We start from the raw sequence: 14,754 nt of genomic DNA on the forward strand, positions 1-14,754 counted from the left end.
TCTCCTGAGCCCATCTCCTTCTCCCTGTCCCAGTGTATCCTCTTTATTTCTCAGCATTTTTTTATCTTTCCTTTTCTTTCCCTTCTGCCTTCAGATACGCTTTAGTGTTATCTGGTTTAAACCTTCTGTTCATTTTGTCAATCTTTGTCTCCCTTGCTTGGAAAGCAAGTATAGCAAAGCAATTAAGAGTCATGTGGCCCTGGAGTCAGAACTACCTGGCTGAAAATCTCTTGCTTACTAAGTTCATGACCTTGGACAAGTTATTTCACTTCTCTGTGCTTCAGTTTCCTTGTCTATAAAAAAAAAGGATAGTAGTAATACCTCCCTCAAGGGTTGTTATGAGAAGTAAATGGCTAAATACATATTATACACTTGGAAGTGCCTGGCACATAGTAAAACTTCCATAGGTATCTCTTATTGCTGCTACCATTCATAATATAATGTGTTATTACCATAGAGAAGTACCTATAGAGTAAGAAGCCATAGACTATATGGCTTATCGCCATTACCTTTGCTTCCTGTTCGTCCTTTTCATGCTTAGACTCCTGCATTCTAGCCTATATCAACATTCTGTTGAAACTTCTCTTAAAAAGGCCAACAATGACCTCTAGGTCAATCTCACTGTACTCATCACCCTTGATTTTCTGTGACATTTATACTAAACTGCCTTCCTTTTGAAATTTTCTTTCTGGTTTTTCGAATCCTCTACTCTAATTTCTTCCAGGTTTCCTCTTAGTATTTCCAGTTTCTCTGTCATACCCTAATTTTTGGTATCCTCAAGTCTCTGATCTTTTCTTGGTTCATTCACTTGCTCTGTGTTCTTCTGTGTTGTGTCTTCCCAATCTTTCACCCTCCAGGTCTGATTTGCATGTACCTCCAGGTGTCTAAGAATATTTCCACCAGGGATGCACCATTGCTTTATCATCTCCCACCAACACACACAATTATACTGATTACTTTTCCCTTCCATCAAATGATTCCCTTTTTTAACTAATCAATTGCTGTTAGTGATACTATAATTGTTTAACTTTCTTGAGATAGAATCTTTAGAATCATTTTAAACTATTCATAGTCCTTCGTCCATTACATCTAAACAGATGCTGTTATTTCCTTTTTTCAAAGTGTCTCCTGAGGTTGCCTTATTCTCTCCATTCTGAACTCGGTCCACATCCTATTTGTTTCAGGGCTAACATTGCAACAGCCCCTTCACCATTCTTCTGGTCCTAGTGCCTCCCAGTCCTTTCTAACCCATCCTGCATATCACTCTAAGCTAATTTTCCTAAACTATTATTATTTTGAAGGCTCTGATCTGCTCAGAAACCTAAATGACCACCTTGCCTACTCTATCAAGCCCAAACTTCATTTGACTTTCAAAGCTCTATAATTCTACCTATAATAGAGAATTTCCTATTTCTCCACAAAACAGATTTCCCGAGAGTGGCCATATTTATCATACCCACAAAAATCGCCCTCTTTTTGCCTGGTTCATCCCATTCTTCTTCCCTTTCTTTCATCTGTCTAAATCTGATCCAACAATATACTGCTGCCACCCAGATGATTCTTTCTTTCAATCCTTTCAAACATCAGCAGTCAGGCCCCATTAGCTTAACCTTTAATTGTTCTCAAATCACATAATTTATTTTAGTCTTGCCTCTTACCAGATTGTAAGTTTCTTGGTGACAAAAGTATATCTCATGCTTATTTTATATCCCCTGATGTACCTGGCACAGGTCTAGGCATATAAATATTGAATAAATGGTTACTGATAGATAAGTGAGTACACTTAGCCTATATGTACAATCCATTTCTTTGCTTGAATACCAAATTAATTGTTTTAAATATTTGCTATTTTGTACTTGATTGACTGATTTCCCCCATCTTTATGATTTCACTAACAGTGTCTAATTTAGTAGATCTACATTTTTATGGGTGCTTTGCTACAACTACCATTTTTAACTAGTAAAGCATTTATTAAGTAGTTTTTGTAGATTGTTTTCAGCGCAGCCTCTTTTTCTTTTCATTCTTTTTCTTCTGGTAAAATGCAAAGAGAAGCATGCTCATTGCTTGAAGAAATGTTGCTTGGTCAGTAGGTTCAGTCAATAGGTTGAATAGTGTTCCTCAGTACACCTGGATTAGATATAAGCAGTAGCCTTTGGCTATTGTCAACTTCTAGAACCAGATTTCTAAATTGTTCCTTTTCCCCCACAAATTGATAACTGCATGTGGAAAAAGAGAAAAAGAGAATAAGAAGTTTTGGTGTACCTACTATGTTTTCAAAGCTTTTACTTATAAAATATAGGGACATAGTTTTTAACTTATTAGTGATTAAATTTCTCCTAAACTGCTTTCGGTGACACCATAATTCTTACTACCACCTTTAAAAGGTATACATTCTCTTAGCTTCCAAGAAATCCTCCAATATTATAGGCTCTGACCATTTCTGGGAAAACTGTGAGTCTTTTAAAGTATCCATTGCATGAACAGAGTCAGGCCTGAAGCAAGCTACTCTCGGTCTAAAACCAAAAATCTGTTTTGATTTCCTCTCTGCTATTAACTAGCTGAGTCATTTTTGGGAAAGCAGTGAATGTATCTATACTTCATTGATCTTATTTGTAAAGTAAAGATGTTTCAGAATAGATTCTTTCTAAGAGTCCATGAAATCTAATATTATGGTTAAGGTCATTTTTTAGGAGCTCCTGAACATCCTTTGTAAATATACCTAAATGCACGGTACTTTTTAAAACATTGACACCCACATCTTGATATGAAAGGATATATGTGCTCAGTTTATTTTTCTGCCTCAAGTTCTTTATGACAGTAAACCAGTCAATATCCATTATAGTCAACTAGTTTGCGTTTATCCCTCAACCTAAATAAAGATTTATTGTTTTTATAGGGTTAGGGCAATTACATGTTATGCTTGTAAATAGTTTTTAGTTATTTTTTTGAAACTATTTGTTTTCCTAATCTAGTTCTCTAGTGGAACAAGGGCCCGTAACAAAATCAATTAAGTAAGCAGCCATTAGACTGAGAAGGAGGTAGTAGACGTTTTTTCTTCTAATTCTGTAACTACTGATGGATATTCACCATTTTGTCCATTTCATTTTATTATCTCCTCCTCTAAAAAATATGCAAAAAAATCTAGATTAGGTAAATAAATACATAATACAATTATAAAAATGCCACATTAAAAATATACAATTTTGCCATTGCTTCTATTGAAAATTGTTATTTACAGAAACATTTGCCATACTCCATTTACTTTGATTTTTAAATTTCCACAATTAGCAGTAAATCCTCTCCATTTCCGGACTCAAGTTTTTAAAAATGTTTAACACCATCTAAATTAAACCTATTCTCTAGTAAATCGTGGGTGCTTTTCAGCTTGCATCATTATGAGAAATGAAAGAAAATAACCTTTAATTCTAAAGAGATTCACATAAGCATCTGAGGGAATAAATCACAAAACAGCTTGTGAGACTTTCAACAATTTACAGTTGCTTCAGCTCATGCCTCCCATTTCACATTGTGCCTCACCAGAAAACAACGTGTCTTTCTTCATCACTACCAAAAATTCTGGTTTTCCAATCATTCGTGGAGTTCAAGAGAGAACCCTGCTGAGTTCCCATAGGTGTAGAGTGGAGGAACCAGATACAAGAAATTCAGAGTGAGCCAATATCTTTAGGATGTCTCTGTGCCCGCACACAGGTGCTACAGGATGGTGGTAAAAATGTTGTTGAGAACTTAGCTTAGTTTGTCATTTGTTTTTTTCTTGTTACCTGGATGAAACCTGCCTTATGTAACTGTTAGGTCTCACAAAATATAGTTATTTAACAAGATCACGTAAACTCCATCTGTTAGATAGTTCAGTTACCATTAATAATATGCCTTTATTATGCGACTCATTACAAAACACATTGTTAGCCTTACATTTAAAAAAAAAAAAAAGCAAACTAGTTTTGTGTCCAGGTGGAAAATGAATTCAAATACGGTACATTTGGAAAACCTCAGAGAGCTCAAATTGTAAACTCTCTTCCCTTTCTAAAATTTTAGGATTCTTTTAGGATTTTTTGTAGTTAAAAATATATGATTGGAGAATAATGATAAAGAAATTATTTCTACTCTATAATTCTCTAATAGCCTTTTTAAAAATGACTTGCCTACTTACAGGGGCAAAGAAGTAGCTTTCTCATAGCAATAAATCTGACTCTTGCTCTAGATGAATCCCTTGAGAGAAAGTAAGTGGTACCTTATGTTACACAGATATGATAGGCCTTGATATTTTTTTTTAACTTGCCCCTAGTATGTGACCACTTTGCCTTTTGTCTTAGAAGCACTGGTGGTTTCTTTCCTACTGTGTTTTCCATGAAGCTGCAATGACCATGACTGATTTTATCATAGATACAAACCATTTGTACGCATGCATAAATATATCATTTTCTACAGAATGATGAGGTCATGTCACTAGAGATTCAAGTGTTTGAAGTAAGATCAGTAATATTAAGTCTATTTTTTACAACAACAATAATAAACAACAGCAACAATGGCAACCTGAATCAGAAATGGGAATGGAGAAGTGGAAAACAAAGGGATGGTGTCAAACCGATATTCACAAGTTTACACGTAACTGGATAACGTGTTTCTTTGAGCAGAGTCCCTGATGGAAAATGTGCTCCCTCTATGACCAAGTCACGTGGTGATGGGCACTACAGAACTCTTCGCGTAGGACCTAGACTAGAAAACATTAGTGCAGTAACGGTTCATGGATTAAGGGTCAGATATTGTGGAGATTCATTCTTTAACAGAATACATTTTGTTATAGTACTCTAGTACTTCACACTAAGAAACTGGATGAATTCCATGTCAACTCCTGTCTTTAGCCATAGCACCCAAAAAAAGCTAATTATAATGCAACAAATAAGCTACAGACTAAAAAAGAAAAAAACTTACTTACACATACAGTTGGACATTTCTATTTTCTCTATTTTAAGTGCCCTAGAATGGAACTCTCGTGAATAGCAGTCTCTCAGGTCACAATTATGCCAACACACCTCTACTGTACACCATTTAGCTACAGACATTTTTTTAATCAAGTGAATTAAAGTTTTGACATTTTCTTTTTTCTTTACACAAAGATTTTTTAAAAAGAAAAATCTGAAAATAGTTTTAAAAACAATCATTATCAGGGAATGAATGGAGGTCTGACTCCACCCCAAAATCTTTATAACTATATTGTATTCATTTAAATTTTATTTTTTTATTTTATTTTTTTTCAATATATGAAGTTTATTGTCAAATTGGTTTCCATACAACACCCAGTGCTCATCCCAACAGGTGCCCTCCTCAATACCCATCACCCACCCTCCCCTCCCTCCCACCCCCCAGCAACCCTCAGTTTGTTCTCAGTTTTTAAGAGTCTCTTATGCTTTGGCTCTCTTCCACTCTAACCTCTTTTTTTGTTTGTTTTTTTTTTCCTTCCCCTCCCCCATGGGTTTCTGTTAAGTTTCTCAGGATCCACATAAGAGTGAAACCATATGGTATCTGTCTTTCTCTGTATGGTTTATTTCACTTAGCATAACACTCTCCAGTTCCATCCATGTTGCTACAAAGGACCATATTTCATTCTTTCTCATTGCCACGTAGTACTCCATTGTGTATATATTCATTTAAAGATAGGTTAATATGTTCTCAGTATCTTCTCAATCACTTATAAGACATCAGTCTTGCCAAAACACATCCAAGGAATTTGATCATTTCAAAAATGTATTATTGTACTTTGGCACACAATATAGGTAACTTTGTCTTTGTCAATACATTTTCCCAACAGAGGATTACCACCTTAACTGTCACGGTAACTCCCATGCATGATTTCTGTGGTTTGTGACTTCGTGGTGTTGATGCATGCCAATGATAATGGTACTAATGTAGCAATTGTTTTTGTCTGATATTTAGTTTTAAGTCTCCTTATTAATAACTTTTACAACATTTGCCCCAGTTAAACCACTTTGTCTGCTTAGTAAAAAAGACCCCCAAAAAAGTTACTGTTATTTTTCTAAAAGTTTTTAGTCTTACAATAATGTGGCTGTGTTCTTTACTGTTTGGGAAATCAAATCCTTTGTGTGTGGGGGGAGGCTAGGTGTCTAGAAACACAGGTAGTATTAGCATGCTAATTCATCCCAAGGAGATGAATGTGGAACACAACAGCAATTTTACATTATGTTATGGAATCAACTCAAAAGCATATTCAGTGTTATTTTGCCTAAATGTATTGATAGTTTTGCACAGAAGTAGGCAGTTTTTATACTGACATAACTGGTGAAATTTGTCCCCATTGCAAATTAATGTTGGGGGATGTTTGATTATGACAGAAATAATGGAAGTATATGGTGTACTTATTATTTAAAGCATAAATTGTAATACATATATTTTCTGCTTTTTAAAACTTTGTCTTTTCTTGATTTAGGGTCCCCCTGGACCACCTGGACCTCAAGGACTACAAGGGCCAAAGGTCATTCTTTATTTTACTTGTTTCCATTTACCACTTATGGTGCAGAGAATCCCACCTTAAATATATGTATCTTTGAAAAATCATTTTTAGAAAATACTAGAGAAGCTAAGATCATCAGTATTGCTTAAGGCAGCTAAGAATGGACACTGAGGTCTGGGCTGAAGGGGCAGGAAATCAGAAAGGGAAAAAAAAGGAAGATTAGGTAAGAAGGGAGAGAAATAAGACTAGCATTAAATTTAAAGGGAGGACATTGAGAAAAACAGAATATTAAATGAGGGAAAAACAAGTTTTATAGAAATTATAAAGGTAAAGAGCCACTAAATGTAGTATATGAAAAAAGGAAAATATTTATATACAGGAGGATTGAAGAAAAATTTATTCTAACACTAAAAAAGATTTTCCCTTTAATTTTTTGTAATAAAAATAGTAAGAGAAACTTCAGCATGATGCATTCACAGATGAAAATTTGAGGAATCATTTTTCAACCACTTTTTATAACAAATCCCATTGTATTTATTCATTCTGCCATTTGAATCTTATCTAATGAAACATACCAACTATGAACAACAGAAACCTAGAATTACTTGATTATATCTCAGATTTGTCGGTGGTTTCAGCTTTACGCCTCCAAACTTAAATTTAGTTATTTAACCAAATTTGGGCAAGTAACACATGGCCATTGTCTCTCACTTTTTAGAACTGAGCCATGTGTGTTGAAATATGACTTTCATCACTGGATTTTTGTAGGAGATTCAAGTGATTTTGAAATCCATCTTTTGTTGATGCCTTTCAAAGCACTTTATTTGCTGAGTCTGTCATGTACACACACACACACACACACCAGCTTTTATACTCTTTAAGATACTTAAAAACAGAAAGCTAACACATGGAAAATTATTTTTCTATTACAAAAAAGAATATAAAGTAAAATATTGCTGAGGTCCTTACCCATATAAGATATACTTAGAACATAGACCCTAATTTTAAACAGATATCATGTATAACATTATTGTAAGGTTTGGGTTTTTAACTTTCTGTTTCTCTATCACATTCTGGGCCCTAAGAGATAGAACACAAAAATTCTCCAGTTACACAGTCTTTGTCCTGGTAAGCAAGTCAGCCTGGATCCCTGCTCTCTAATATCTTGGTGAGCTGGACTAGAAAACAGAGGGGTGAATCTGCAGATTCCCTTTTCCTCTATGTAGAGTCAACCAGGATCTAAAGTCCTTGCTTCTGTGCTAAACACATACCTCTTCCCTTACACTCCTCAAAAGCTCCTAGGACTTTACTCTTCTTTAAAGCCCAAAGACCTATAGCCACCCTAAGGGTATAAATCCCTTGTCCTAAAGAGGCAAAAAGAACCACCTAGCCATGAAGGGTATATAATAGTGTTAAAACATATACACCTCCCTTTGTTTTATAATCTAATTGCTACTCATTTTTTAATTCAGTTATTCAATAAGTAATTTTTGAGCCTCTACTCTATAATAAAGACTAATGTCTAACAGAGATATCTGAATATAGCAAGGGGTTTCAAGAAGGAGCTTACAGTTTAGAACAGGAGCGAGGCAAGTAAAGGCACAATTACTAATAAATAGAGTAAGTGCTTTGATGAGTGCATGCTATGGATGTCCATACAAGAAGGCTTCTCTCAGTCTTAAGAGTCAAGGATGACTTTGAGCTGAAAATGAAAGACGGGAGGAAGCTGGCCAAATGAGTGTCTTGACAAGTGAGCTGTGGGAGGGAGTTAGTCATACTCCCTTACCTCTCATCCCTGCTGGCCTTCCCACTATGCTGTCACTCTACCCCACCCCACACACTGCACAATGATCTTGTAATTGAGATCTTGGGCTGACTGATACAATCTTTCATGCTTTCCTTGATCTCTCCTTGAGAAGGTTGGGATAACAGGGGTGAGATGTGCCTATGACCAAGAGTCAGAAAATGCAGCCGAAGTCAAGTGTAGAACCCATTTGCACTGGGGACTTAGCCTCAGACTGAATGGGAGCCTATTCAATTAGTGTTTCTCTTTATCAAACAAAGATTGTTTGACTTCTTACACATCAAGTAATTCTTTACAAACTACATTGGATGAGTGAAAGATAAATTCATACTCATGAGTTCTGTTTTCTTTTAAACACTCACGGGTCACATTTTGAAGGTAAAAGCTTAGCAAAACAATCATTATTGGACCCAGAGTGCTGACAAGCATTCAGACTGAATGAAACTAAGGCTTAGCCAGGTGCATCCAACCTCAGCAGACTTGTTTGTGGCAAAATAAACTTTGCTCCTACCACAAAGGGTGAGAAATCAGGAGTAAGGAAAGACTCTTTCTTCCCCCACCCCCACTTTTTTTTTTTAATACATTTGTTTGTCAGGCTTTCTTTAATTGGAAAGCTCAAATTTCATGCTGTGGCCAAGAGCTCTTAAAGTTTTTACCAGGGAAAAGATCTCTAACAATTTCACTATTGTGGTTTATACATCATCAAACAAGCCTTTCTAAAAAAATACAGTCAAGTCAGCTCCCTTGAAAATCTGTGAGGCAGGCCACTCACAATCAGGAGAGCTGACTTTACAAAGTTTCCACCATGTGGGAATCAGGCATATTTATAATGGGATCTGAAAAAGTGACTCATTGATCTAAAATAATATCTTACCTTTCAAAGAATTTGTTTGTTCAGTACCTTTCCAAGTGAAAAATGACTGGACCTTTGTTGGTTGGATAAATATCTAGCACATTGCTTAAATTTGTTTTTAATGGGTCATCTTCAATTAAGATAAAATAGATTTTGGGTTGTCAGGGTTTCTAAAATGTCATAATATGAATAGTAAACTTTAATTCATTCCTACCATAGTATAGGTAATTGAACTCACCCAAAAGTAATTTTATGTGGATTAAGATATTATCTAATTGATTATGTCTGGAAATAGCACATTCACAATTATGAATCTGTATCCACTGTTCAAATGGTGCCAGTTAAAACACTGCATTCTATTTTTAAGTTAACTTTTATGTTTTTGCTTTTTTCTCAAGTTGGAAAATAAAAATAAAGAGAAATAATACAGATTTTTTAAGGAGAAAAAAATTAACTGAGGCTTATAAGTTATTGTTACAGGCTGTAGTCAACCTTCAAATTATCTCTACCAGTTTTCTTTCACCATTTTTTCCTTTAGCCTGAATCTCACATGGGGAAAAAAATAAAAACCTTGTATCTTAGTTACATATAAGTATTGTTATATGTAATCTTTAAGAAAATGTTATTTCACTTAGTTTTGATATGCGTATGATGTAACAAAGTGTTCTTAGGTTATGATGCCTTTGCTGAAAAGTCAAATTGTACTATTACCAACCAGCATCACTTTTATTTACCAATGATGAATGGAGACAAGCCATCACTTTTTATCTTAACAGGGAGAGCCAGGATCTCCAGGAATCCCAGGAGTTGATGGAGAGCAGGTAATTTTTAAAGATATATACTGTCATTTAAAGCATCATTATTGATCACTACTTTTATTATAGATTTGGAGCCAAAAAGACATGAGTGTTGACATATGATCCCCTCTTTCTTTTTTCACCATCTGTTGTAGAGACTATATTAACTATAAAAAGCAATTGGTTTTAAATTAGACATTAGTTTTCTTTGCAGAAACAGACCAGCGATATGACATTTTGTGTTAATACTCCTTACCACTCTACCAGTGACACTTCTGTGAATTTTTATTAGACTTATAAGATCATTACCAATTTAGTAAGAATAACCTAATTTTTTGTAAGTGAATGCTAACAGGTCAAGATTATAATCAGTCAACAAAAGTTTCCACAAAATTAGATATTCCTTATATGTGTTGTTTTGACAATATTTTTTTCCCAAATAAAGATTACACCTAATTTTCAAGATCACTAGAAAATACAGAAACAAGTGGGGCACTTGTGCTTCCACAGAATATGTCAGTATCTCCAATGGTTTCCCTTAAATCAGAGGTTAGCAAACTTTTTCATAAAAGACCAGATAGTAAATGTTTTAGACTTTGCAGATCACATACAGTTTTTGTCACAGATTTTTTTTTATCTGAACACCCCTTAAATTTTTTCTCAAAGATTCAACTTGTGCAAAAATAATCCCTGGGCTGGATTTGGCCTCTAAGCTGTTTACCTCTGGCCAGAAAGAATCTGACTAAGGAGAATATGGACACTACTCTCAATTCAGAGTCAAATCACAATGGTTAGCTTCAAGATATTTGATATTTTCTGGGCTTTTGTTATTTACCCAATAAATGACTAAAATCAGGAAAATCGTAAGAAATCAAGAGGTTTCTTTTTTTCTTTTTGTCAAGAGGTTTCTTGATACAGTTAGTGAACTATGCTTCTCAGGAGATAGCATTAGGTAAGAAAATTAAATTCAAGAGTTATTTTAGTATTAGAGTTGTATATTAAAGTAATATAATGTCACATAAAATAAACGTGATAGTTAAAAAAAGAAAAACACTTCTGATGATATGCTATTATTAATCAGAGATCACATAAGCATTTAAAAATCTGGTTGTATCCCCAATGCTAGTCATTAAAAATAATTAATTTAACATGCATAAAGATACTACATGGTCCCTACATACATAGTAGCTGGGGTTTTTTCTATATGCTTCACAAGGTCTACTTCTGCTACTAACTCCAGTAGCAAGGACAGGCTACCCTGCTACTCTCCATCACTAGATTCCTAAAACCAACCAGGGGCTGATTAATCAGTTAGATCCATCTACTACCCACTCAAGCACCTATCCACTCACCCACCTAGCAAGTGATTCTGAACTAAGTGCTATTAAATAGGTATAAGTAAAGAAAAAACACGTTCCTACTGTTTGTAAGTAGGTTTGGGTATGGAAAAGATGAATAGGTTTGTGCAGCCAGGGGCTCCTTACTACCAGAACTGTCACCATCCCTGCCCAAGAATGGGCCATCTGGTCATATGATAGTGAAGCTCCTTGGATGAAAATACCTAACAAGAAAAATCCACTTCAGTGTTATTATTACAAAACTCAGATTTGTTAGCATTCAAAATATACATCTATCTATTTACTCACTGTAAAAGAGGAATAAAAATAGCATCGTGGGAGAGCCTGGGTGGCTCAGTCAGTTGAGCGTCTGACTCTTGATTTTGACTCGGATCATAATCCAGAGTCTTGGGATCAAGCCCTGAGTTGAGCTCTGCACTGAGCGTGGAGCCTGCTTAAGATTTCTCTCCCTCTCTCTCTCTCTCTCTCTCTCTCTCTCTCACTCACTCCTGCCCCCCTTGCCCCTCTCCCCTGCTTGTGCTCTCTCTCTTAAAAAAATTTTTTAAAGCATCATGGATCATCTCATTGAGATGTCATGAGAATAAAATAAGAACACTGTGGAAAAGTTGAAACATTTGTAAGCTTGACTGAACTCTGATGCCTAAAGACCAGGCACCTAATAATTGGTGCCTACATTATTTATGTTTCTGTATATTGAACCATTGAAAACTGATGGTGATTGGAACTTCCACCTGCTTTTAAGAGGGGTAGGAGAGTGTGGTGGATGGAGATGGGAGAAATTTATTTGAGCCTTTGATCTTATAATGCTAGTCCTGGTTCAAAATGTGTATTGTACTGCTGAGAACTCAGTCCCTTACATTGTTTTCAGGACCAGTGATACTGAATTAACTGCCAGGTAAAAATACAGAATCAGGAGAAATTATGTTAACACCTAAATTCATAGTTTTCATACTTAAATGGCCTAAGTAATAGGGTTTAATCCCTTCTGTTACATGAGGAAATAGTACTGATTCAATGTAGAAGATTGCTATAAGAAATAACTCTAGCAGTGAAAATCAGAATCATCTCAGCATAGGATCACCCACTGACAAAATTGATCTGGAATTCTGTTTTCCTTAGGATGTTACTATCAAGTTTCAGTGTGATTGTTACATGTAAACCGTATCATTTGTAGGGACTTAAAGGCTCAAAGGGAGACATGGGGGACCCAGGTATGCCAGGTGAAAAAGGAGGAATCGGACTTCCTGGATTACCGGTATGTTTGTACTTTTTAGGATGTGTTCATGTTAAGATAAATTAAATCAGAAAAGAGGAGCACCTGGGTGGCTCAGTTGGTTAAATGTCTGACTCCTGGTTTCATGATCTAGCTCAGGTCATGATCTCATGGTTTTGGGGGTTCGAGCCCCACATCAGACTCTGTGCTGCCAGCGCAAAGCCAGCTTAGGATTCTCTCTCTCCCTCTCTCTGCCCCTCCCCCACTCGCATTGTGTCTGTCTGTCTCAAAATAAATAAACTTAAAAAGAAAAAAGAGTTTTATGATTACCTGCATTCTCATCTAGTGGTTCATGTACTATTTTATTCTTAAATATTTGAGGTATCGTTGGTTAATTACTCCAACTGTGGCACTAAAACAAGTTTTAAAGCATCTAACCAAGTGAATTATAAAATAAACCTTCATGTTTTCCTGAATTATTTTCATCAGAAGATAGAAAGATAGAGTTGATCGCTTTAATTTAGTATGCATCAGATGGTGACAACCGATCATTTTTAAATAAACCATAATTTAAAAATTAACAAACTAAAAAATATAAGGCAATTTTAAAACAAGTTACTGTTTAAAAAGTGTTCTCTTGGTGTGACTGGAATGGTGTTTTTATGACTTTACCCCACAATTTTTACTGAGGATTTGGAAGGGAAAATTTTAAAAAATGTAAAAGAAATGGAGAGATAGGTATTGTTAACCCTATTTTCAGCTAAGAACCCTGAAACTTCATTTTCATCCTCAGTAATTCAATTGTGAGATTAAAACAAAAAATGTAGAAGACTTCACTGCCTTAGGCCTATTTTAAAACAAGGAAGTATATAAATGTCGATAAAAGACTGACCTTTGCTATTTAAAGCGAGCACCACCACAAAAAATATAACATTTATAATCTGATATATATAACAATGTATAAGTTTAACCAATCACACCTAACCTAGTTTTTATTTACTTTAAATTGTATTTCACATATCACCCACAATCCTAGAGATTTGGAGAAGCTTGCTCTTTGAGACTAAAATGCAAGGGGATAAATCTTTCTTTTATATATTATGTGCATAAGACTATAAAAATTTCAAAAGGATGATGGGTTTGGGGAGAAAATTCAGTTGTTTTCTTATACTTTGGAAACAACTTTACCAACTCAACTCTTACCGGTTATTTGTAGGGTGCCAATGGAATGAAAGGAGAAAAAGGAGACTCTGGATTACCAGGTCCTCAGGGTCCTTCCGTAAGTTGATGGTGGCTGAACTTCCGTGGTTACTAAAGAACTCTAAAACAGGCCTATTATTTACCAAGTTCAATCTGTGCCAGATGGCTTATCAACAGTAGAAAGACTGTGAACCTTTTAGTTTGTCAAACTATAGAAAAAATGTCTGTCGGCCTTTTACGATGAGAGACAATGTGTCTCAGAAGTCGGAGTTAAAAGCAGTTTTTTAGGAGACTGTCTAATCCTAAGGAGAAAAAATCAATGGTTTTCCCATAACACTTTTGGGTAGAGCTTTGTGATTACAGAGCACACTTTTTTTCCCCCCTCCAGAGCCCTGTTGCTGCTCAGTGAAATATTGGAGAGTTCAATAGTGATTGTGATATTATAGCATCTCTTGATGATTGCTGTCCTTTCTTTTAATGTACTTTAGATTTATTCTGGCTTTTGTAAAACAGCTGTATTTTTTAAAAGTTTTTTCTTGCTATTGTTGCTGTTCTCAAGAAGGCATTTCTAAACGTAAAGAATCAAATGCCTCACTTTTTCTAGTATCCTTCTTCCTCTGCAGCTATTAATGGCCTTAGCAGAACCCTAGCACAAGATCCAAGCCAAACTGCCTTATCTAAATGAAGTAACCAAATCCATGTTTATTTTTTGGACGTACAGATCATAGGCCCACCAGGCCCACCAGGCCCCCATGGCCCACCAGGCCCCATGGTAAGCCTCTCTTCTCTACAAAATGTAATCATGTATTTATGAGTATGCTACTAGAAAAACATGAACACATCCCTCACAACAGCCAGCTTGTATTTTGGGCTGCTCTCTGTAGAATGAACAGAAAATACGAGGTGCTCTGAGATATCTGACTTTACAGTATTGGCCTTCATTCCCAAATACGTCTCTTGAAAAGAGATAGAGTAGTTTTGTGATAGGAGAGTCAAGGATAGATTTGACAAGCTTTACTCCAACCTCCAGTATGAATGTCAA

General features: G+C 35.5%; 1 protein-coding gene across 1 annotated transcript in view; it reads left to right on the forward strand.

Annotated features, from left to right (window-relative positions):
* The first annotated feature begins 5,830 nt into the window (after positions 1–5,830).
* Positions 5,831–14,754, forward strand: part of LOC115512338 (collagen alpha-1(XXV) chain) — a 39,033-nt gene continuing 30,109 nt past the window's right edge. Inside the window, exons 1-6 of the mRNA XM_032592922.1 lie at positions 5,831–5,851; positions 6,464–6,508; positions 9,921–9,965; positions 12,474–12,554; positions 13,729–13,791; positions 14,434–14,484. Coding sequence (XP_032448813.1) covers positions 12,498–12,554; positions 13,729–13,791; positions 14,434–14,484 — 171 coding nt within the window. The 5' untranslated portion in view covers positions 5,831–5,851; positions 6,464–6,508; positions 9,921–9,965; positions 12,474–12,497. The remainder of the gene's footprint in view (positions 5,852–6,463; positions 6,509–9,920; positions 9,966–12,473; positions 12,555–13,728; positions 13,792–14,433; positions 14,485–14,754) is intronic.

This window comes from Lynx canadensis, chromosome B1 (genome assembly GCF_007474595.2).
Source record: "Lynx canadensis isolate LIC74 chromosome B1, mLynCan4.pri.v2, whole genome shotgun sequence".
Taxonomy (NCBI): Eukaryota; Metazoa; Chordata; class Mammalia; order Carnivora; family Felidae; genus Lynx; species Lynx canadensis.